Source organism: Thunnus albacares, chromosome 21, assembly GCF_914725855.1.
Source record: "Thunnus albacares chromosome 21, fThuAlb1.1, whole genome shotgun sequence".
In the NCBI taxonomy this organism is placed as follows: domain Eukaryota; kingdom Metazoa; phylum Chordata; class Actinopteri; order Scombriformes; family Scombridae; genus Thunnus; species Thunnus albacares.
Genome location: NC_058126.1, coordinates 21675325 through 21700775, shown reverse-complemented (window position 1 = coordinate 21700775; position 25451 = coordinate 21675325). Strand labels below are relative to the sequence as shown.

At 42.4% G+C, this 25451-nt stretch overlaps 1 protein-coding gene across 8 annotated transcripts in view; it reads right to left on the bottom strand.

Annotated features, from left to right (window-relative positions):
- LOC122972572 (partitioning defective 3 homolog) overlaps window positions 1-25451 on the bottom strand; it is a 356531-nt gene that overhangs the window by 3856 nt on the left and 327224 nt on the right. For 7 of the 8 annotated variants that reach the window (XM_044339771.1, XM_044339764.1, XM_044339767.1 and 4 more), the window contains 2 exons: window positions 12313-12433; window positions 4223-4350 (listed from right to left, as the gene is read on the bottom strand). In XM_044339771.1, coding sequence (XP_044195706.1) covers window positions 4223-4350; window positions 12313-12433 — 249 coding nt within the window. The remainder of the gene's footprint in view (window positions 1-4222; window positions 4351-12312; window positions 12434-25451) is intronic. The other variant, XM_044339768.1, reaches the window with a different exon arrangement.

The following is a 25451-nucleotide window of genomic DNA, read 5'->3' as shown; positions in this document are numbered from 1 at the left end:
TGGAGTTGCAGACGGGTGCACTTACAGCACAGACACAGTAATGGCAGGCCTCACGGCGTTAACCGCCTTCTATTCGTCCTCGGTCCGCCTGCCAGCCCCTACACTGACAGGACGGCCCAAGATACAGACACGTATTATCTCTCATACAAAAAACAAACAAAACACACATGCATGCCTCCCGCCACGCATGCTCCCCTTTCCAGAAATTGGCCCTGGAAAGCTGTCATTGGGATTTGCCAGGTCTTTGGGTAAAGTGTTAAGTCTGCTCCTCCATTATTAGGATCCATTAAGGCCGACGTGCGATGGAAGACCTGTGACAGTGTCTTTTACGTCAGGGGTGCTAAGAGAAATCCCATTCACACCTCACTGACCCGCTGTGTGCTTAAAAGGCTTCTGAGTTCACAGCATACAAGGCTGCAGAGGGTAACAGGAGCCCGGCATGCTTTTAGACCAAAGCGCCTGCACTTCTTATCTGGCGGCTCTCATTCCAGAGAGGCTGAGAGGAACAAAAGATAGAATAGGCTACTTATTGTTCAAAGCGCTTGTGTTTCTGACAAACTGATGTTTTTTTAAAACCGAAACTTAAAATAAGGTAAATGGATCTGATTTCTTATTCTGTATGTACTGAAACGTTGAGAGAAAATGACTTGCCAAAAGTAAAAAAAAAAAAGCCCTTCGGAGCTACAGCGGCTACAAAGGGGGACCACATGGGGACCAGAAGAACTGTGATAGGCTGCTTGTGTTTTCTGCAAGTCTGTGATGGCGGTGGAGATTGTTGATAGTGAAGATAAATGTTGAGGAAGTTGAAAGAATTGAGTAAGAGTTGAAAGATTGAGTAATCTGCTGCTTTTCAGTAACACACATCTAACACAGTCACCTTCACTGCAAACCTTCTGCTCACTGCGATTGCTGCTCTGTATGAATGAACATAAACATGCTGATTGCACAGCAGCAGTCTCCTATTCAGTAACATGGATGTGACCCCGGTTCTGTAAGTCCATGCAAAACCCACTGTTGCTCTCTATCATGAAGTATATGAAAACATTTAACAAAGTTACTGTAGGGAATATAATTAAAGCTTGATATATCTTGATGCGTTTGGTGTTACTGTGGTGATATCAACAGGTGTAATGCAATGTGATGCTTGTACATTAACTGCATTGTAATATTTTCTTCCTACTTCTTGCCATTTTATTCAGCTCTCCCTTGCACAATCTCTATGTATAATCTCTAATGAGAATCCAGCACTGCTAATAGAAGGCCTTGTGGTCAAGAATATCTAAGGGGAGGGGAAGCGCTGACGCACATGACACTGAAATGTGAGTATGTGTGAGCTTTGCTTTACATTTATGCATGTGTGGACAAATGTGAATGCATTTATGTACTGTACTCGCAACACAAGCGCATTATCTTGTTCCGCCCTGCGTATGTGTGTGTGTGTGTGTGTGTGTGCATGCGTGTAGCTCATGTGTAAATATGAGGGTAATTGGCGGCGGAGCAGATGTAGGGACAGACTGCAGAGAGAGCCCCACCACATGCTCCATATCTGGGTTTTGCTGTCTGGGCGAGCCGCCATGCATTTACACCCCGGCTTGGCTTACAGAGCAGCCAGCACCGCTCATGAGGGAGCTGCTTGTTCAGAAACCTGGGACGCCTGTTGCATGAGGCAGCGATCTGCGTTTTCCAGAATTACCTTTTAGTTTTCTAAAGTAGATAAGTGAAGAAGGGAGATTTAGGGGCGAAGTCGGCGGCGGCGATGAGAAGAGAGCAAAGATGGCATTGTTCCACGGGAATGTATTCGTGATTGATGCATCGGGGGAACTAGTTCTCTTATCACCTCTACTCCTGTGCCAGAATATGTCACAAAGTAGATTAGTTACATTTACAGAGGGAGGGGATGGGAAAATACATCATGCCAAAGAGTGGGATAAATTTAGAATGACAGAACATAACAAACAAGGCCAGGAAGTTGGCTCGCAGAAAAATTTGTGGCCGCTGTGTGTTTCTTTAAAACAGCTGGGAAGAATCAGAGTTTATGAGAAGGAGGAGAATGCACACACACACACACACACACACACACGTACAGACACAAAATGATTGGGAAAAAACCAAAATGCATGCAATGGGCAATGGAACAATCATTCCTATACTGTACAAATAAATTGTCTACAAACCTGGAATAATGTTTTCTTTATGGTGTGGAACAATGTTGTTTTGGCTAAGGAATGTAAGAGCTGCATGGGTAGATGGGCGAGCTACTGGCTGTTCACTCAGGCCACTGTTAAGAACCTTATCTTGACTGCATTCATGTGTGTGTTTGTGTGTGTTTTTTGTGTGCGAGTGTGTCTCTTTCAGGCTAATCAGTGGTCTGTCTTTCCTACTAACACACTCGTTCCTCTCCCGGCCCCTCTCGCCCTCCACTGCCTGTCACTGCTAATCCTGCTCCGACAACAAGCCTTCATTAGTGCTCCTCCAATCCTCACATCCCAGACACTGAGCTTAGCCTGGCCGTCATCAGATAACCAGCTACCATGGCTTCTTCTGGAAGCTCTTTGGGAGGGAGTTTTTTTTTTTTTTTGTTGAGCGGAATGTCCCCTTTTGGCTGAACGGATGACTGCTCAGGCTTCCTGTTTTGGAAGAGAAGGAAAGGATGAAGGGCTTCCAAAAGAGAGGTGGTTGGAGTTAGAGGGAATTGTGGTTATTAATCTGGGGATGTAAGACTTTAGTTCTTTAATGAGGAGCCGTGCCGAGACACGAGATCTGAAAAGCCTTAGCTGGGGTCAAATGTCAAACCTGAGCTCATGCGACTGTTTGCTAAAAGACGCTATGAGATTATGAGAGGAATGCATATCAAAGGCTATCCTCGCCGGGCTTTTTGGGCTGGCCAGACCGACTTTCCCAAGAGAAGCAACTCGCTGAGATGGGAGGGTTTGGAGGCAACTGTCACATCACATGAGATGCCAGCAGATAACACCTATGAAGGGAATCTATAGATTGGCCTGGCTCATACAGACCACATTGATTATACGTCCATGTGGACCACAAATCCATAGCCATAGACAGGAACATGTTTTAATCGACCCGACTGTGGCTGTTGAGAGACAGCAGAGCAAAGGAGGATGGCTATGAAGAAATGATTGCTGTTTGTGCAGAGAGAGATTGAAATCACAAGAGAGCAGACTTACTCTGGCCAAGAAAATGAAAAGACCACACACACATATACATATACATATTAAGTGTTCTGTCATTGTTTAAATTGGCAAAGCAGCAAAACTTAAATAAATCAGACTTCACTCCAACTTCCCTCCCAACACTTGAGAACATAATGTACATTTCATAATATGAAAAACTCACACTAGATTATTTTCAATGTGGAAATATTTAACAGGGAGAGAAAATAACGTTTATTGTTACTAATTTTAAATCCCTGTGTCAGTCAAAGTGTAGAATTAGTGCCTTTAGTGACTTTCTTTTTCAGTGTGTAAAGCTTAAAATGTGGGAATTTTCCACCAGCATTGGTTGGCTTTGCAATTTGCATTGACTACAGTGCGATTAGAGAGCTTCAGAGGATTGGTAAAGATACTTCACGGAGTGATGGCAGGAAATGCAAATACTGATACTAAACTCTTCTCCCCCCCGAGGCCTCGAGATGTAAGATATGGTAAGCTTTATTGGCATCTCTTTGACAAATATGCAAAAGAATCGAAACAGGGGAATGGAGAACATTAAGAGCAGCAGTTGTAGCTCTGAACTCGAGATGTGTAAGGCGAGAGATTGGCAAGAAAAAATTCCTTTTAAAAACACGTTTTGAGAGGGAGTTGGAGAGTGGGGAAGATGTCTGTGACAAAGTCACCACTTCCTCAGGGTCAACATTGACTTAATGAAGTTGAATATCAGTCAAATAATTTCAAGCGATCATATTAAATGATTATATTCAAAGAGTTTTGCTAAGAATCATTTAAATGTCTGGAGATGAGTTGAAAGTGTCTTTGTGGTGATTGACTTTGAGGGTAACCAAAGAGATACGCCGAAGAAAGTGTGGAGGAAAAGGAGTAAAGGCACAAATATGAGGAAAAGAAATTGACAGGAATAAAAAAAAAAAAAGTCAAATGAAGAGGTCGAGAAAGGGCAGCAAGAACGTGATAAGTCACAGAGAGGCACGGGCACAAACAGACAGGCAGACAGATGGAATACAGAAAGGACAGGAAGAAAGATGTCTCACCGTGGTAGGGAGCTGTACTGTCTCTGTGCTTGTTGGAAACCATCTCTGTCGTCTTGCTGCTGTTTCTGGACCTGAGTATCCACGGTTACTGAATGGCGTCCGCTCGCCGTCTCCGTCCCGTTGTTAGCCTGTAACATTAACCAAATTACACAAGTCAAGACACACACAGCAACAGACAGTAGCATCAGAAGAAATGGTTGACATATTCTGTCTTTGGACACAGTGGTTACCCACAAACCAAAACATGCTCGCACAAATCTGCAAAAAGAGAAAACATTCACACGCTCATATACACACATACACACACTTAGATGATGGATTATAATTCCCACAGCACAGCAGGTGGGATGACAGTGTGATGCCTCCTGTGTGTTGGGCTGCCCCCAGGGAACAGGTAGTTAGTGAGTGTGATTCCATAATGACAATAGCAATGAAAATGCACCTGTGCCAGCGGACAAAAAGTCCCCTGATGATTGTGTTCATGCAGATATTACGATTCTTCTATACACCAAAAGTGTCTAAGATGACGTTAACTAGTCTTGGGTGTGCTGACCATGTAACAAATACATTATAATAATTAAATATAGCTGAAAATACACTTACACTGCAGTTTTGGATCATGTGGTTGGATGTCTTTGATGTCACTATGACTTGTGATTTGCTCTGATTTCGTTTATATTTCAATGACTTTGGCATGAAGCATTCTTCCTTCTAAAGGATTTTGAATGCATTTCTCATTACAGTCAAACTGTGTGCTGGCCAATTACTGTTGCGCCTTCTTCTCTGGATTTTCTGTTAATGACTTTCTGTTGATGGAGCTGTTTTTGTCTGTTCAGCTGTAGCGGCTATCACTGCATATGCTAGCAACTCTGTTTTATTTTTTATTAAACACCAGTTTGTGTGCATCAGAAAGCTGTTCCCCAGAAAGAAAAAGTGTGTTAAGAATAGCAAGTATAAAGGTTTTTCATGAAAATTCAAACGGTTTTCATAATGTGCTGTGTATTTGCGAACAAAGTAAGCACCACCAGTGTGCTGGAGACATAAGATATAGATCAGTATTATGTATGCTTCATTTCACAGATTTGACTACACAGCAGGAACCCCTATCAGTGTGTATGTGTGTTTGTTGTCTGATCATCAGAGGGGTTGACATGGAGATATCATCTCCCTCAACACCAGGCACACTGCTAACGAGCTGGCTGATGAAAGAACATGACAAGCCAATTAAACAGAGGCGAGCTGAGGTGTCGCAAGCGTGGCTTGACCAAGTGTCAGTTTTCATAAGGCTAGGATGGGGATGTGGTGGACAGGTGGGATTGCGGATAGAAATTTTTGCTAAAGATGGAAATTATTTTTACTGTTTTACCAGCAAGTTGAATTAAAAAGAAACTTATCAGAACCTCTAAATAATCAGTGTTTGAAAGTTTGGGAGAGATTTTCTTGAATTTGGTGTTTATGTGTTTGCGGGGAAGAGGTAATAGTACGTGACAGAGTGGATTGATGGGGTAAAGGTGTGTTGATGGATGGAAAGGCTGTCAGTGAAAACATCAACTTGGAAACATCTTGTGTTCTTGAAATGGTTGCTTTCCTCCTCACTTGGACAGCTGCAATAACAGCACAATTACATTTCACTCAGCGTCAATACCATGTCCTTTCTCAAGCCCTCCAAGTCCTAAAAACACAACAGATTTCCACGTGGGTGAAGTGAATTGGACTCATATGTTTCAGGTTTCGCTGAAACAACACGTTTCCCCCAGCCTGGAAAGTGCATAGCACATAAACGAATATCAGATGAACTGTACGGGAAAAGGAGAAATTATTTGACTGTGGTGGTGAGAAAATAATTAGTCACGCACACTGACGGCTTTTAATGTGATTCGAAAGGAAGTGGTGAGGAATCCGGAGGTGCTTGACGCTTCGGTTTAAAACTGAAGGGTTGAGTTGGATGACGCCATGCCAAGAGAAATGCATGAGAAATAGCCAGGAGAGAAAATCAGTCAATGTAATGGCATTAGGCAGGGAAGGAGAATCAGATTATTCCATGTTAGGCCTGGAATACAATGCCATATAAAACATGACATTTGTTGAAATCGAATCAAAGAGACGTCCATGTTCGTTTTTATCCAATAATGTGAAAAATGATGTCGATACGGCACGCTTTTATCTCTCCCTTGTTTCCTTGGTGGTGTCAGACAAAGTGTCAGACGAAGCATGGAGAAGAAAAAAAAAAAAAAGACTTCCCCACCTGTTTAAACATAGGAGCGTTCACAGACGGTGAGCTGGGACGGGGGTGGGGGGTGGGGGTGGGGGCATAATTATGAAAATTATTTGCAGCTATCAAAAATCCGGCAACAGGAACACAGCTGGGAGGGAGCCCGGTTTTAAAAGTTCAAAACACAAGCAAGACAGCCAAGGTGTAATATTTCTTGGTTCAGAGCTGGTCACAGACCTTTCAGATATCAAAGCAGGTTGCTGCAATGGGTCAACACTAACATATGGCTTCACCGCCCACACTCCTCATGATGCTATGTTTGTAGACCACATAGGAAACAGTTTGGAGAGAGCACCCGCGCTGTACACAAACAGACATATGGAAGGCATTTAAGCTGCTAATGGGCAGACAGAACAAGAAGAAAGTGAGAGAATGGTAGTGAAACACCACTTCCTGACAAAAGCCCAGTTGGATAATGATCCTCTCTTAAAGTCTTTGCACCGACCCAATTCCGCCAATTTATTATAAACAAGCCCAGTCCATTTGTGGTCGCCGGGGTGTGTAGCTCCGGGCGAAGTATCCATCCGAGAGCAAGCAGTGTGGTCTGCCATTTCCCAGTGCCTGGCCCAGGAAACCATGGTGAATGGGAGGGTGGTTTGGTTATCTCTTTATCGCTTCAGGACTCCACAGCATGCACGGAAGGCAGAACAAAATCTTGGAGTCTCATTTTTTTTGCAGTACAGATATCTGTGTGGGGTAATAGTGCTGAGAAATATTATCACGCCCACATAAGAGAAGTGTAATCGTTTTGTTCTCCTCTCCCCCCCTCTATCTTATCTGTGAACAGATATAGTTTCTAAGTGAATTGAGCTCAATAAAATTGCTGGATGTGTAGGCATGCGTACATCTGTGCGCGCTTGTGAGTGCAGATGTGTGTTTTATCTGTGATTTGGCAGCAGGGCTGAACAGAGCAACGATAATGTTCTTGCTATGTGAAATCCATTCCATACTCACACGTCTTTATAATTAAGTTTGTGTTTGTGTGGTGTTCTTTCACATATGTAGTGAAGTCTTAAAGCTTGTTGCGGATGTAATCATACAAACAATAAACACACTTGCTGCACAACATTGAACAGCACTGTCCATACTTAACCCCTGCAGCCATGACAACCAGCGCTAGCATAGTTGAGAAGGAGCTCAAAGGAGATCATAAGCATCATAATCGATGTAGTAGTAGGAAGAGGACTCTGATATCCAAGTCACCAAGTTTGAAATGCATCTTGAAGAAAGAGAATCTTCTCATCGCTCTGAGAAAGTCGAGTCTCACAGAGATAATCAAGAGTGGCAAAAGGATTTCTCTGCTGCTTTCTATATGTTAAGGTGCTTCTTCTACAAGGTTGCCTTTAAACAGTTCCATCATTGTAAGACATCTGATATGTTACAATATTTTTGAGGATGTGTATTTGTGTTTCAGTGTTTAACATAAAAGAATCATATTATTTTTGAATTTTTTTTATCTCAGTACTGCTACAGAAGTGAACATACAGTCTGCATGGTAGCAGCCGGGGGCTCCTACACTGTCATGGCACAGAGCTACGTTGTCTTAACTCTGACCCATAGCTTCTGGGAAGTCAAGTGACTGCGGCTAAAAGAGGTTTATGCTTCACATGATCACATAAGAAATAGTTGGCTGTACACAAAAAAACACTCACCGAAATGAAAGCACCATATAGAGTAGCTCGAGTTTGCATAAACTCAACAAATGGTTGTAGACACATGAATCCTGGTAGCAGCAGATAGCATGATAATAAAATCAAAAGAATTCACATAAATAAGGGCTTTACAAGCTGCTGTTGGTGTGTTTGATCCAAAGTGCCAGCATGGTGCTCACGCTCCTCTGTGTGGTCATGCTCATTGGAGCTCCAACCCAACAGCACAAATTGATTTTATTGCTGCAGACAGAGAGCGAGAGAGAAAAAGGCAACTCTTTGGAAAATACATAGCGCTTTATGATGAACATCTGGAAATCCCCTCTAGCAGAGCAGCAGGGAGGGAGAGAAAACATGCCAGCTCTAATTGTGAGTGTTGGCTTGGGGGCTTCATGATAGACAGGGCTTCTAGTGTCCTGGTCATTATTCCATTAAGGAGGAGCCGGGGTTCGAGGACTGACCTCGGCACTGTCATTACAGGCGTTCACAGCAGACATACCTGAGCTCAGTCTCCAACACCCCAGAGACAAGCCGGGGTCAAACCCACAGAGAGGGAGCCTCACACCTCTTGCTGCCCCATGTGCTCTTTCTGTACCTGTTCCTCATTATGGTGATCATTTTCTACCACATTTCCCCCCTAAAAGTGAAACATCTTTAAGGGGGTAATGTGTTACAGCAGGTTGTTTACACTGAGTGGAAGAAGATGCATTGCTGGCAATATAGTTGGACAGTTGGTTTGACCTGTGATCACAGAAGGTGACCACAGACAAAATAAATAAATATTTGTTTAGTTTTAAAATGTATTCTTGAACTTGGAAACAGTGTAATAATGTCAACTCTAGGTCCATTTAGTAGCTGATCTGGAGCATTCAATCATATTACTAATTGGAAATTTGAACATCAACATTTGCATTACAACTGGGTAGGCTGTATCATGCAATATGATTGAAGATCAAGAAAAGATCCTAAATGGACCTTGAGGTGAGACTCTTTTGTCAACTTCTGTTTCCAAGGTCAAGAATTAGCTTTGAAAATCAGCTTTTAAGCCAACAACAACAAGCAGCCCTTAAAGTGCTAAAAAAAGAACATTTTAACATCTACATTTCCATGAAACCTGGATAGATCATGTGATATGATTGAGAGCATCCCAACAGCTACCAAAAGGACCAAGAGGTGAGATTGTTTTGACATTATTACTTTCATCACTTTTTAAATGTCAGGATATGTGATTGAATAAATCTCGGGTGGTGCCGTTTGTTTTGATCAACAGTATACAGTAAAAATATTACACCGCATGTCACATTTTGAGAAGCTATGAAGCAGCTGCTTCTGTTCTGGCTTGTAGAATCTGCGTGCAAGCCATTACAATACAACCTTGAGTTCTCAGGGACAATGTACATCAATGTGAAGCTCTGCAGACTTTGATGTGGTAGGCATTTAACTGCCTTCTCAAACATCGTGCCTTTTCCTGCTTCTATTCACTGAATGTTTTGATTTACAAAAAAAAAGTAGAGGTCATAGAGGTTTCGCTTTCATCACCGTGGACAACATTCAGCAATGACACGGAGCAAAATACACTGTAAAAGAGAAAAATATATCCATTTCTGCACATAAAGTTGTTTTAATAGGTTGGAATGCAATGAAGACACAAGGTTATGTTTTTCAATGTGGGTCAAAAGATCTTCTAAAAACGCTGGTGACGTCATGCTACCAACTCACAGTTGGCAGCAACAAGTTCAGGTCAGTTTTTTTGAAAGTCGTATAGACTTTTCTGTTTCATAATCAGTCTAAAAATATACAGGTAAGAGTTTGTTTCTCTGGTGTATTTTTACCTCTTGGCCCAGCCTCTGCATGTACATCTTTGAAGGCTTTTGTAATTTCTCTTTTCTTCTTTTCACAAACAAATCAAATGGCAGATGCGTCACCCCACGTTTGTCCCTCTTCCTTTTCTGTCAACATTTTTTTCCATATCAAAATGCTTGTTCCATACAACTCAAATAGAGCCATATTCATTTTGCTTTTGGATGACACTAAGACAGGATTTCCCTCGAGTTCCTCTAATCAGTGTCAGCACATAACATGGGTACGGCTGTATCTTTCCTAACAAGCTCTGCCATTGTGAATCTTTCTACGCAGGACTAAAATAACATGAAAGAGAACTAATAAAATAGACTTCAATACTCAGGGGCTGGCCCTGTATCTTATTACCAGTGGAGTAGCGGGGGTATGCTCAACAATGTCAACAATCACAAGCAATTAGGAGCTCAGAGTCTCAGAGAGAAAGACGGAGACTGCTTAGCGCTGAACAAACAGTTAACATCTCATTTTGACAGCGAGAATGGGAAGAAGGAGAGAGATTGAGAAAACAGTGGAGAAAGATGACCGCTTTCAGTGATTTTCAACCATCAGTTGGACTAACACTGAAGCAAATCCAGAGTAAATAAAGTCTTCCTTTCTCTGTATCTGTAAAACATGGTGGGAAGTGTGCGGTTAAGGCTAACCCAAACTCATTTAGACCATAAGAAAAACAACAGAAGATCCCTGCCACATCAGACCACCACTCCAAACAAATTCAACTGACAAACTGACGCTGATAATTGTTAAGAAAATTGGATGCCAAATATTTTAACTTTCAAGGTCTGACATTATGACCCATAATTTGGAAAATTGCTCAACTTGGTGCAACAATTAGTCGCCTCCTTCTACAACCAGGTTAGAAAGGTCACAGGACAAAAAAGCCATGTCTGTCTCAAGCCATTACACCGCTAAATATACAAATATTTGACCTCTGAACTGTCTCTGCTTGGCTATGAGTTTGGTTCTGTTAAGAGTTTGATAATATTTTAAAATAATAGGATGTCTGACCTCTAATTAAGACATATTAAGATCATCGGTGATATTACAGGTTATATGGAAAGATATTTCTGAGACAGTTGAAAGGCCTGACACAGACAAGCTTCTGTACTTACACTCCAGGCACAGCTGAACTTTTCATGCACAGCAGGGAGGAATATGAGATCAGTCAAGTCTGGGTGAATTAACAACGGAATTAACTTGATTACATTTTTCCAATTATGAGTAAATCCCGTTACAGATCAATCATGGGAGAGGAGAACGGCTTAAAGAAAAGTTTTCTTAAATTTTAATTTAAATTTTTTTTAATTTAAAAATCCGTTTAATCAAGTCTAATGAAAATGAAAATGAACAGTGTTTCTTTTTGTCTTCAACTTCTCTTCCCTTACTTTGCCTCAAAGTCCTGAATTGTCATTTGCCATCAAATGTTCCCCTCATTCGTCTCCTCTCCTCCTTCCCGCCGCCAGTGTGTCATATTTCCAAGACAGGAACAGTACAATTAGTTGTGGGTCAAAGGTTGACCCCGGAAATTAGAAATTAGTCTAAGAAATTTGGCAGAAGTTGGGACTGAAGCCTTAAGATTTAAGGACATGAGTCAGACAGTTTGGCATTCGTACAGTTTTCACTGTCTGAAAGGATGACGCTGTTAGAGGACTGACAGAAGCAGCTAAGCTTGCTCTTGTGCTGGGATTTATACTGTGCTTTATCACTTATTATTCATTTCACAAGTTGATTATTATTATTACTGTTAGTCCCTGGGTGCAGGAATGTATGACATTCGTTTATTGCAGTCTGCACTCTCTCTTACCTTGAAAGATATTTATAATAAAATGGATTCTCCTGGGAATGATTGCAGGAAACAAATCACATTCATGTATTTGTATTACTAACATCAACTGGAAATAGTCAAATATATTATAACATTTCAATCCACTGGATATTTGACCAAATAAACAGGGTAATAGTGATAATCATTATGAGAATACCAATGACAAAAGGCATTTTCTCTTAAAATAGAAATACTGAAATACTGATTTTCTGGTTGCCAACATACAGAATAATGTCACTCTGACTGAAGTTAGGTTACATTGCACGTAGACAGGTAAAGAAATAAGATTCAGATCGAGTTCTGTAGGAATAGGAAAATAACTGAACTGAGTGTCAGGAATTCATTTGGAGATGACCAGAATGTCCAGTGGTGCAGTGGTGGGAATTACCCTTGGAGCGCTGAGTCTCGGGTATTATACAGTATGTGTTTCTGGGTCTGTGCAGCTCAGCGCTGCTCTGATGGAGCGTGGCTTCTATCGGACACTCACCCAGGACTGGTCGAAGCTGTAGGTGTGCCGATGGTCCTCGATGTCCTCCTCCTGCTTGGCCTGCTGGAACTCATGCCTCAGCCTCTGTATCCGGTCGTGGTTACTGGGAGCCATCTGACTGCTGGGAGAGAGAGAGAAAGAGAAACAAGCTGTTTTAAATGCAGATACTGTAGGTGGTAATTTGAAGGTCATTTTTCAGTATCGCCCCTCACTCAAAAACACCTGGTACATTACTCTAGCTAGCATCTTGTTACGGATGCTTTTTCATATTTGAATCATTCACTTGACCACCCAAACACCCCTCTAAATTGTGTTGAGGATCCCTTGATCTGACAGTCATGATTCCCTTTCGCATACCTAACTGACATCCCTTTATGCTTTTTCTTCCCACCCTCCTTTCTTCCGGCCGTTGCTCCTGAACATCCCTATAACTGAAAGTGTCCCTCGTGCACCATTGTGCGTGATGCATGTCCCTTTTAGACTGCAGGAGAATGTTGGCCTTTTATGGTACGCAGTCATTAAACACTGTGGAAAACCCTCATTTACATCCCCTTCATTAAAGGGCTTTGAGGGGCCTGTCAATAGGAATCAATAGCCTTCCCTCAGCTTAATCAGGCTCTTCTTTTATCACCAGCTACAGAGGCAGCACATGACAAAACGCATAATTATGATGAGACAACTGGCTTGATAATAGGCCTGCATTTATGCATACCGCAGGGATGAAAGTGACCAAAGGTTAAGAATTTGTGCTGGGAGGGGATGGGAGCTTGGGGATGTAGGGAGTGGGATGGATAGGGTGAGGGAAGGAAAAGGAGATAAAGGTAGAAGGGGTGTTCTGAGAGAAAAAGGGAAAGGCTAATCAAGAGCATGTGAGAGAAAAGAAAGAAACAATGTCAGCCAGGACGAAGGAACTGAAAAACACCGATGAGACATAGAGCACAGAAGTGCAGGCGCATGAAACAAGGAGCAAGGGGAGAAAAAGCCAAAAACATTTTCAAAACGGACACTTGACACGAGGACCTGTCACCCTGTCATTGTTTGTGTCCTCCTGAGTAGCACTTACAGGTGGCACGACAGTGGTGGAAGTGATTGCTTATTTGGGCCCAGAGGATTCTGGGTGCAATTATGGTGATAATTGCAGATTAGAATGAGCACATCCTTCTGATGATAATGGGCACTAGGACATGCTGCCAATCAAGCTTCATTAAAAGCACAATAAATAGCAGCTCATAAAGGATGCACGGATCCCGGTGCATGCCCCTGAGTCGCACTTGGCGAGACACGGTTGTCGTGTTCTTCGTACTGCCTGATCAAAATCAATTGTATTAGTTATACTCCATTTGATTCCTATAGCTTTATGTGGACAGGAGTGCAGGGAGCGTACATTAGGCCTTTTATGTGGATGTGGGCAATTAAGTGGCTCACTGGAGTGTGAGATGGCTTATGGTTTTAGGTTCTGGGGTGATGATGAAGTCTCTCTATTACTGTTCATTACCAAATAAATGTTTCCTTTATTTAATGTTTCCCTTTTTGCATGAGGTTGCTTGAATAGCATATGAGATGTTAAAGAAATTGAATTACCTAATTGTAGTCATTAAACAACAAAGCTACACTGACTAAATGTCTTTGACTTTGTTTTGAGTGAAACTGACAACACTTAAAGGCTCATAAAAAAAGGCATTCTCTTAAATTTCATATCTTTTATCATACAATGAGTTCTTATCGCTTTTAACGGCCAAAGTAGCATGCAACAGTTATATGTAAGAGTTACGAGTTCCAGAAAGAGTATTTCTGTCTGAATACCAATGCAACATGTTCCATATGCACACTGAGTCCATCTGTTGAGTTTCATCTGTTGCAAAATACACCACTACACCCACAGGTCTCCAGGTTTCCCCAAAGATATGTTGTGTGAAAGTGTGTGTGCCTTAGCTACATTGTACATACACACACACACACACACACACACACACACAGTATGCTATTGTGAGTAAAAAATAAAAAATCTGCAATTCTGAATTAATTTTCCTCATACCTCCCAAATATATTCGAGCTAAAACGTGCATTGAAAAACAGTACATGCCATCATCCCCACCAGTCGAGAGAGACGTATGACAAGACTGTAATAGGTGGAAAAAGAAGAAAAGATAGATCTTGAAAGTCCAATGCGTTCAATTAGCTTAATCCCTCAGGCTGGTCAAAGAGAAGACCGGGCCGACTCAAAACAAACAGCCTCATAAATTTTTCTCTGTGACCCTCCAGGGAGGGTCAGTGCTAGCATCAGCATCTCAAACATGCACCACTGGGGCCAGAGGAACCAAGGGAGTAGTGGGAACCAGCTGGGGACCCAGAAAAAGGGCCACAACCCAGGCTATAAACAAGACTACTTGAGTCCATATACACTCACTACACAATAAGACCTATTGCCCTTCTCTCACCCACTCTCTCATCAATCTAAGAAAAAGGAGTGGTTGTATATTACCCAAGATCTGCTTCAGAGTGTGGTGAATGAGGTGGTGGGGAGTGGAATGAGAGAAGATCTACGGAGACAAGATCTCCAGCAAATTAAAAACTAGCAGCATGGCACTTCAATATATTTTTCAAGGCGCTACAAATGGAAATTGCATCGAGAAGGGGCAGGGAGTGGGGGTGGGATTTAACGAGGGGTGAATTTGTCATGGCAGTTCAAAGGAGGCCTGTGCAGTATCTAGATTATCTGCAGGGGCTTCTCCTCTTGGTCCTCCACCCACCATGGGGGTACCAAGTTGATGGGATTCTTAGAAAGCGCTCTATGGAATTCTCCAAGTGTAAATATATTCATATGCTTGGAAAAAAAGAACTAGAAAGTGAAGCATTTGGGATGAGCAGGAATTAAACATACGGCATCAGAGGCTGCCTACTTTCTGCAGCCGACAGCAGGCCTGTCTTTGTAAATAAAGAAGATAGATTTAGCTGCCTTCTCTGAGAGCTCTCCAATGTTTGGGCACCTCGATGCGTAATTAGTCAGCATGATCGTGGCTGATGCATCAGGTGTCACTGCTTATAAATTCCCCTCTGAATACATCAATGTCTGTAATGGGCCAGAAGAACAAGAGCTGTGAGGAAAGACTGGGAGGGAAACTGGTAGCAATTTACGTCAGCAGACTACCTCATCAATTAGTATGAATGTGTCACCCTGGCCAGCAATGGATGGGTATGAGAGAATATGAATGAGCACTGCTCATCAGTTTGCTATAAGCCATGTGTTTGTGCATAAAGGAAAAAGGTCACAGGTTGTGTAAGTGTACTCATGGGTACATGCAGGCAGGCTGTCTGCATCATGATCATATGAGCTTACAGGGCTTAGCCACAAGGTTGTTTTTTTCCAAAAGTTCTCTTTTTAAAATCTGAGTCAATGGGAAATTGGATACCGCTTGTAAAGTAATTAAAAAACAAAAGGGAGATAAAGTATTCATATACCACAGCATTTTCACAGCCAGCATCTTCATTTTGTCTCGTATAATGAGATTTCTAAAAAATCATCGGTGTGTTCCCAGGCTGAAATATCAGCACTTGGCCTCTCAGGGTGGCCGTGTCGCTCCCCAACACACGCAAACACACCCGAATGACACAGATTGCAACACACAGAAGTGGAAATAGACACAAAGACAGCGAAACACACTGTCTGTCTCTCTCGTTCCCTGTCTAGCTTCTCTTCACTTTGCAGACACTTTGTATTTATAGCTTGGATGAAAGCTTACTCTCAAGGCTTATGGAGAAAGGTGAACCTGTGAATTCACAGGCAAGCAGAGTCAGGCCAAACAGCAAGGATCCATACCCATCTCATCAACAGACCCTCTAGTCATCTCCTCCTTCTGATGCTGCTCCATTTCCTTCACTCCGTAATACATGGCATTATGAAAACTATTTAAATTAGGAAAATGCCATGGAGGACCAAAAAAGCTAAGCCCCAAGCTTATAAGACTGGTGATGAATGCAGCTCTGCAAGCAAATAATGCTATTTGGTTTTCTATATACCTTACAATATCACAACTGCAAGAGCACATCTGCTAGTGCAACATGAACAACATGCTCGCAACATGAACAAAGAAGAGGAGAAGGACAAGTGCTGTGCATGTGTCAATATGTGTACATATGTGTGACCCCCATTCCACCTGTGTTTTTTAACCTGACCTGTTGACAGGGGTCATGAGCCCTTTAAAACTGCAGTTGGGGATATGTGGACGCCTGTCTGTGTAATAGTCATCCTTTGATCCAGGAGGATTTGGCAGATGTCTCACACACCACAAGGCTTAGGCCGAGGATGCAAACTATGCCACAGTCCCCCTATTTGCTTCTGTTAGTGGATCAAAGCCTTGCTGAGTCTCAGCATGTCCTATAACCACTGCCATTGGCCAATAAAGGAGTAATCCAATCACCAAGAGTGTAACATGGGTCATGTGAGCATGCAAAAGGTCGGGGGTCAGTCCCAGCCAATCAGAATGAGAGCAAAAGAGTATTATAATCCCAAAGATAAAATTTCAAGGGATGAAGTTTGACAGGAGCTCTGAGAGTTATCACAGACTTGTTCATTCCCAACTAAAGGCAAAAAGGCTGAACTGCTGGGGCTTCGATGTGACTTTAAAATCAGACGGTCTGTTATTACTTATCTGATCGGTGTTGATTGAAATTCTATCAGATTATCTGGTTTCGTGCTCTGGCCTCAGTATCTCCATGCAGCAGATGATGGGGCAGGCTTCTTAAGTTTGGGCCCTTCGGCAATCTTGCATCAAGTCAAAGGCTTAGCTCATCTTTATTCCATTGCCCTGTGGACTTTCATTTATTTCAAAGACAGAAAGATGAGGCTTTTTGGGGAGATGGACAGCCTTTGGGACCTACCGCGATGATAGAAGCAGATTAGATCTGCATTACCGCTGGTCATTTTTGAAGGGGAGAGGGACAAAGATAAAACATTTTTTTAGTCTTCAGAGGAAATCAGCATATATCGGCCAATCTTCCATGATTTTGCAGCAATCAAAAGGAAGCATTTGAAGCATACAGCCCTCTTCCAGTATTTCTATCCCTCTCCACTTTACTCTCTTTTCCATCTTCTTAAAAATATCTTCCTATTTTTTTTCCTTTCTTCATTTCTGTCTTTTTTTCCTCCCATATGTTTCATCTCTGAATGCCTCAATCCTCCTCTGTGGTTACAGGGATAGGTCATGAATTCCCTTCTGTCCCCCTCATCCTCTCCCACTAGCCTGGTAAGTGACAGCTGCAGGCTGGACAAAGGCCTGATAATACCCTGGATTTGTCAGGCTCTGACTTCACCCATGTCCTCCTGTGACTGATGCACCGACAGTGGCGCCTTGCCAGCTAAAAAACCCACTTCTAAATGGGGGCTGTTGCTGTTGTTGAGCTGTGTGTGAACGTATGTGTGCATGTGTATCCATGGTTTCTTTCAAACTCCAAAGCAGCCCATATGGGGTCCTTGGGGTGTCTAAGAGGCCATCATCTGGGATGCCTGCCGAGGCCATGGTGGTGGCGTGACTGGGGAGCGTGGAGCTCTGATTAGCAAGGGAAAGAAGCAACGCCTGTGGAGCTGCTCCCTCCAAGAGGCTGTCCAGCATGGCTGGCCCCTGGTGTACCGTTCATCTCTCGCTTTCCTAGTGTGAGAAATGAAGAAACAGCTCTGCCCTGAAGGGAGCCACAGAAGGCCCTCAACTAGGAAAACACAGCTCACAGGAAATGAAGAAAAGAAGCACTTCTTCAGCTATCTTTTTGTCCCCATAGAGACATATACCCTTTCGTATTTCAAAGTCCCTGTTTGCACCAGCACACATAAAGCCTGCTATCCCCTCTACCCCTTCTATCCTCTGAAGTTCACCCCGATGTGCTTTATTACCCCAAGGACACATGCTACAAATAGTCTTCCCCAAAAGTCATTACATTTGAAATATTTCTTTCTCTCCTCTTTCTTTCTTCTGTTTGAGGGATTGCCAAAATACAGGTGCATGTGAGGAATCATCTTGCAGCTGTCTACATTTGAGAGAAACACTGTTAATGCCTTCTATCCTGCCGTTTCACAAGTTTTACGGCTTCGGTTCCAAAGAGAATGCACTGGAACTGATCAAAGGCACTTTTGTTTTTGTGTGTTGTACCGTGTGGATGTATTACTCGTGTTTAGAAGGAAACAGGTGTGACCTTTTCTACAAAAGTGGAACCGAAAGTGCTTTTGGTTGTTTAAAAACTTCTAATATATGGTCTGTGGCTTAAACGCTACAAGAAAAAGAGGCTAAGTTGGGACTTTACGGGCCAGAGAAATGGCTCGAGGCAATGTTGTGGCAGAGCCAGCTGGATGGCTGTAACATAAAAGTAAAAAAATAAATAAATAAAAAGATGGTTGCTCAAGTGTAGTCTTGAAATATATCAATTATTCAACTGAGGTGGATGGCAGCTGCTCTAACTCGGAGTGAAAGACAGACAGGAGGACAGTCAGGAGGTCGTGGTGGCTGTCCATTTGAGGTAAATGCAGCTTAAGGGGGCCGAGTTCAAAAAGTTTTTGTTTTCACTAGAAAAAAAAAGTGGTTTGGTGCCATGTTTCTGTGTCTGTTCTCCTTAATTTAAGTGGAAAAACAAGTACCCATATATCATGGTATAATGTATAACAAAGTGAACTATTCATGGAGAGGCTCATTCACTGCTATGACTAAACTTACATTCTAACATATATTCTAAGAAGATCCATTTACAAGATTCATTTAGCTAATTCTCATGAGTTACGCCAAATCCAATCCAGTAACCCAATTTAAATCCAACAGCAGCTACCATTTCTCTGGCTGCCTTTTCTGTCCTCATACACTAAGTTAAAAAAAGAATCAAACATACAAAGGAGGAAAAGACAACATTGACATAGCATGTTCCACTGTATGCACGTGACTAAAATTTTAAATGAATGATAAGACTCTTTGATAAGTTTCTTCGCCTCAATTGCTGGCAACTTTTCTATAAGTTGTTCTCTGGGAAGAAGGGAATAAGGGGGCTTCTGACTGACAGCTGCTTCCGCTATGAAGAAAGAGATGATCTTTGAAGTTAAGGCCCGTAATCCAAATCCATTGATTCAAAGGCACTTGCTCACTCTGAGAGAGAGAGAGAGAGAGAGACTTGGAGTATGGCTAGGACTGCATAATTTATTCACACAGACACAAACACACTCACACATGCATGCGTCCACATCAGGGTAGGTTCAGAGCAGTGCCCCTTCGTAATGAGACAAAGCTGCACTGCATGCTAATGATTAAAGCTAATCACGTGCCCAAAATTTGCAAGCACACACAAAATGAATTTGCTGGATCATGCCCCAGAACACTAATACAGGAAATCTTTTAATTTTCAAAGAAGCATATAAATAGTATGAAAACACATTTGAAACAGCCAAAGTCTCTTTCCAGCGTGAATACAACTTTGAATATCTTACATATGTGTGGTGTTAAGGCTGTTTATGTTGCACAGAGGCATCTGATGAGTCAACATCCCTCTTCAGGGTAAGGAGAGTGAAGTGTCAGTCTTAAATAAGGTGTGAAGGCCATAGGCTAAAGTATCCATCTAAACAGGTTAGCTCAGCTTTTATGAGCCTATCAGGCTTTTTATGAGATATCAGCTAGCTTGACACTAAGAGGCCAGAAGAGAAGTGAGATGGGGGGATACTATATGACTTTGGCTTCCAATTATGTACCCTGACACCAAAAAATTTGGTCTAAGTATAGATTGGCGCCATGAAATATGAAATTCGTGGCTGTTTTGCATTGGGTGACCTCAAATAAATGCCCAGTGAGGCTGGTGTGCTGCAGCTACGAGTCACCTTTGCAGGTTTCTCTGTTGAGGACCACTCCAAAACCCAGAGAGGCCTGGAGAATTTGGCAGAAGCACCGGCTAGACAACTGTCAGCACTTAGACAAGAAGGAGCCGAGTGGATCTTGAGACGAGTTTGTCCAGCCAAGTGTGGATACCTCAAGTGCTTTGCATAAAATAGATGCCATGTCTGAAGTTAAACAACCCGCTAAATGAAAGTGTAGGAAAAAAACTGCCAAACTTAGGAATTTAACAAGTTTTGGAACTATAGAAAAGAGACAGAGTGGAGCTGCTTGTCCTCCATGTTTCTATGTCTTGGTGTTCTGCCACAGCCATAGTCCCACAGACACAGTCTGACAAACATCTCCAACCTGCCTGGCCAGGTCCAACTGAGCTCATCACACAGCTGTGTGACCCAGCAACCCCCTGCCAAACCCCTCCTTCCCACTTGACTTACTTTTCAACTTTGCATTCTGAAACTGTCTCATCCTTCAGCTGCTCTCATGTGCTGGAATGCCCACAGGCAGCTTATTAGAGGGACACACATTTTTTTCAAGCACAGTATAGCACAGCCCCAGCACAGTAGCAGGAAAAAAAAAACAGATGGGAGGGAAGAAATTCAAAAACAAGGTCTTGGGGTGAGCCTGTTCTAAAAACCAGAGAATGGGATGGATTATTATTCACATGAAAAAGGCATAGGTGGTGATGTCAGCTACTAGAAAATCTCATCAAGTTGGTCATTCATGAAATCACTTGAAATCAAATTTTAAGTGGTGGTAAATTGCTCTTCCTCCACTAGCTCATAGTTTAAAAGTAAAGCAGATTGTGCTTTTGAGGTTGTGGCTGATAAACTTTGGAACTCTTCTCCTTTTGGACTTAAGATCTGTGAACACCTTTAAAAAGCAGCTCAAGACCAATTTGTTTCTATTTTCTATTTATTTCTGATTTTATTGTGTATTATGTCTATATGTAGGTTTATGCTTTATTTCCTCTGTGAAGCACTTTGTGACATCTCTGCTCCTGAAAGGTGCTATATAAATAAAGTTACTTACGTACTCATGTCTGGGACAATGACTGAATGTACTTTATATACTGTATACACACACACACACACACACACACACACACACACACACACATATATATATATATATATATATATATATATATATATATATAATTATGCTTTACTGATGACTTTTGATAGGATACCATAGTGTTTTGAATTTTTCCTACCTGCAGGCAAAACATCAGTGGATGCTGATTTTGAAATGGTATGAAATTTCCTTGCAGAGACTTGAAACTGAAGAGAAATCATTAAGGGTTTTATTAGAAAATACTTAAAGGGCAGCATTCTTGGATGTCTTGGCTTCTCACCACACAACTTGAACATATGGTATTCACCCCAAGACCTTTGAAAACAATCCCCATTTACAACTGCATTACCACGTAATGTGTACTTTATCGTTTGATAAAAATAAAATATATAATATTATATATCATTAATACATAATATATAATATTATGTTTACTAAACAGTACTACATACTGTCAGTTCACCATATGGTCTGTGTAAATTAATTTTCATCCTTCATTTATTCTGAGATAACTGAAAACCAATGGTTGCCTGCAGGGCAGGAGAATACACATGAGAAAATCTATGGTATCCTTTGTTACATGGTTGGCAGTGTAAACATGTCCTATACGGATTAAAATACTGGTGTGGTCCTTTAATGCAAATATATGCAAATGTATCAGCATGTGAATGAGCAGATGAATCCATTCCAGATGCAGATATTCACATGCAACTGCCCCTGTCTAACTCGTTTGCTATTCCAGCACGTTGCCAGAGTGACACATACTCACTGGCTACCTATAATGAAAGGCTAATATTAGATTTCAAATGGGCCTAAGGAGCAGTGGTGTATTGGCCATATATTACATATGTATTCAGAAATGTACCAGCTGACATCTGGAGCATCATTTTCAGTGAGATTCTGGTCACAGGAACACCTGTTTTTTTTGTAATCCCCTTTAGCCGCTAACAAGCCAAGCAGATATCCTGTCTTTTATTAGGGCACTGAGGTCCCTCAGGTTCATGCTGGAAGGCCTACACCTGTAAAGTATCTCATTTACTCCAGCACAACATCACACTGTGCTGAATGCAGACAATCGCTCCCTTTCCAAATGTCAGAGCCTGACGCTCAGCGGGCGAGCCACGAGCCAACGGTAAATAATTCACGCCAGCGCTCCGTAGCCCTCCTCGCCATCCCATACACAAGCAGCCCGCAAGTCTCCTCTCCTACGACCCCCCGCACCACCACTACTTCCTCTATACATAATTAAAGAGAGAGGCACAGTGGGATGCCCGTCAGTCAGAGCTGGGCTACAGCCAGGGCCACTTTAAACAATAACAATATTGATAGTGGGTGTAATAAAGCAGAATTAAAAAGATGGATTCCAATGATTTTTTTTGCTCCCGGCGCAGCTGGTCCTGGCTTTAAGTGGTGAGAAAAGGGAAAGGGGGCGGGGGGTCTGCTTGTTGGTGGTTCTTCTATGGGAGTGGGAAAGAAAGCGAGGGAAGGGAGTAGAAGAAGAGGAGGAGAAGAGGGGAGCTGGTGCCCCTTTCCCCTCCTCTTCCCCGTCATCCCCAGGCGTCCCGTACAGGCTGCTCTCCTGTCCCCTCCATTACTGGATTAAGTCTTGGAGCCCTCTTCTGAGAGTCAGAAAGAGGGAAGAGGGAGGAGGTCAGGGGTCATGACCTTTAGTAATGGCAACGCAGACAGACGAGCAGAAGAAAAAACAGATGAGGCTGGCAGCATCATTTCAATTTAGGCTATCAATGTTGTGTAATAATCAATGTGAGGGTCAAGAGGTTGGCAGATACTGACAGATGGAGAGACAAAAAGAGGTAGAATAAAAGGAGTAAAATGAGAGAATCAGAGCTAAAAAAGACTAATCAATGTTCATATAACAGCACTTGGAATGATTTGTCTTCTATCCTTCTCCATAATGACTAAAATGGATTATAAGCACTAACAAGTGATTTGCATGACAGTTCAAGTCTATTTAAAGCTTTTTTTATTTATTTATTTATTTATTTTTTACACAAAACAAAATGTAAACTATATTGACTTGTAAGACAATTCGGGGGCTTTTAGCAATTGTTCCATTTATCTTTTATTGAGCCTTTATGCATGTAAAACACATTCACATATCAAATCAACCAATCCTGTGTGGGTTTTACTACGCTGTAATGCATTTGTACCAGTCCATAAAGTCACCAAATCAAATCAGTGAAGAAGAAATCCTGCCACTACCGCTATCTCACATCAACCTCCAGGAGGCTTACATATGTTAATGCCCCTTCAACCTGTGACCCTCACATTCATGACATCATTATCAACCCAGCCAGACATAATGTTGGCCTGTCACCGCCATGATCTATGGCCGCAGCGGCTCTCTGCCTTAATGAAGCCGTAACACTGCCTTAAACTGCTGAAGCCGCGACGAGCTTCGGCATGGCCGTCACCCGGCTTAATGCGAGTACACATCCATCATCTCGCATCAGGCATCAATCAATCAAAAGCCCCTATGACAGCTGGGAGCCCCCCTTGCCCCCCAGTACACCACTATGACCACCATACACACACACAAACACATACATACACACACACACACACAAACTCATTGGCTGTGATTATGATCTCAATTATCATCATGACCGCGGGCCACCACTTCCCCTGTGACCGACATGCTAATCAGGAGCACTGGCAGTCAATAATCAAGGCATGGAAGAGGCCATCGGGTGTAGAATTGGTCAAGTATAATTATAACTTTTAATGTCAATTGGTGGAAATTAATGAGCTTGGACCCCAGTGAAGACACATGCTAATGCACAAACACCCCAAACCCCTCCCCCTGAATTTGAGAGGCAGAAGCTAAAGCTCTGTTTCAGTCTCAGTGGTCATTTCTTTAAAGCTAACATCAGATCTATCCTGTTGTTTCTTCTCAGCCATGGGGATTTGAACCAGCGTAACATAAGATGGGCTTTGGGCTTCAGCAAACACGCAGAGATCTGATAATGTTTCTCCACACCTTTCAACAGACAGCTAATAAGGATAACATCCCGTCATGAGGCCAAATTTAGCATTTCAACTGGGCAAGTTTTGTCTCTTTCTTTATTTCTTTCTCTGCAGGTGACTTTTGGAGGCCTTCCCAAATATGAGCTGTTATCACAAACTGGATCACAGCGTAATCTCTTCTAATCCTCTAACTAAACTGCTTCTGAGTCAGGAAAAAACAGAGCTGTGAAGAGAGAAGAGATGGAGGGTGGGGGTGGGGGGGGGATACAAGATGAGAGAAGGGCAGGAAACAGACAGGAATTTGTACAGAAACAGAGTCTGTGTCACCAACAGCAGAAATCTATCTAATTATCTTCCTGAGAGGAACTCCTGTCTGGCATTTCAGCCGTCATGAAGGGAGACTGCAAATTCATGAGAGGGACTACAGAGTTGAAATAGCGATTCTCATAACACTGCTCTTTCTGTGTGTCTCTTATTTCATCTCATAACACAGTCCCTCTTTTCACAAGACTATGTGTTTGTATGTAAAAACCCTATAAGGAGCCACATTTTAAATGTGACACAGCAAAGCACTTAGCCAAGCTCCTAATGTGCCTTGTAATGTCCGAGAGAATTATTCAGGCCTGGTTAGGTGGCTCACTTTGGCGCTGAGGGTTTAGACTGCACTTTAAGTGAAGGGAGCTGAGAGGCACTGATGACAAAACACTGTCACCTTCAGGTGGTTTAAGGAATGGGTGACAGTGGAGACGTTTTTGATGGTGCTCCGAGAGTCCCAGACAAGCCATAGAGGATTATCCCCAAGTGCTGATAAAAGAGGCCAAGCGGTCATGGGTTTGCCCACAGATGGCGACTGCGGCGGCTGATGTGTGAATGAATGCACCAGTGAGTCAAAACCAAATTAAGATACCGTCACTACATCTGCCTATATGCACACAGGCATACACACATATGTGCGTACACACCCACATACACAGAATGCTCATTATCCTTAACCCCCATAATAAGGGAGGGTGAGGGGGGCATGGGAACAAAAGCATTAAGTAGGAGTGAGCCCTTTAATTATTGGCCAGTGTTTGGAGATCTCTCCATAGAGTGGAGAACAATAGAGGTCTTTGGTAATGCTCAACCTGCTGAGTTAACACATATCCGGCAGGTATGACAAAACACACACACACACACACACACACTCATACACAAAGCCAATGGTCACACCATGGAAATGAA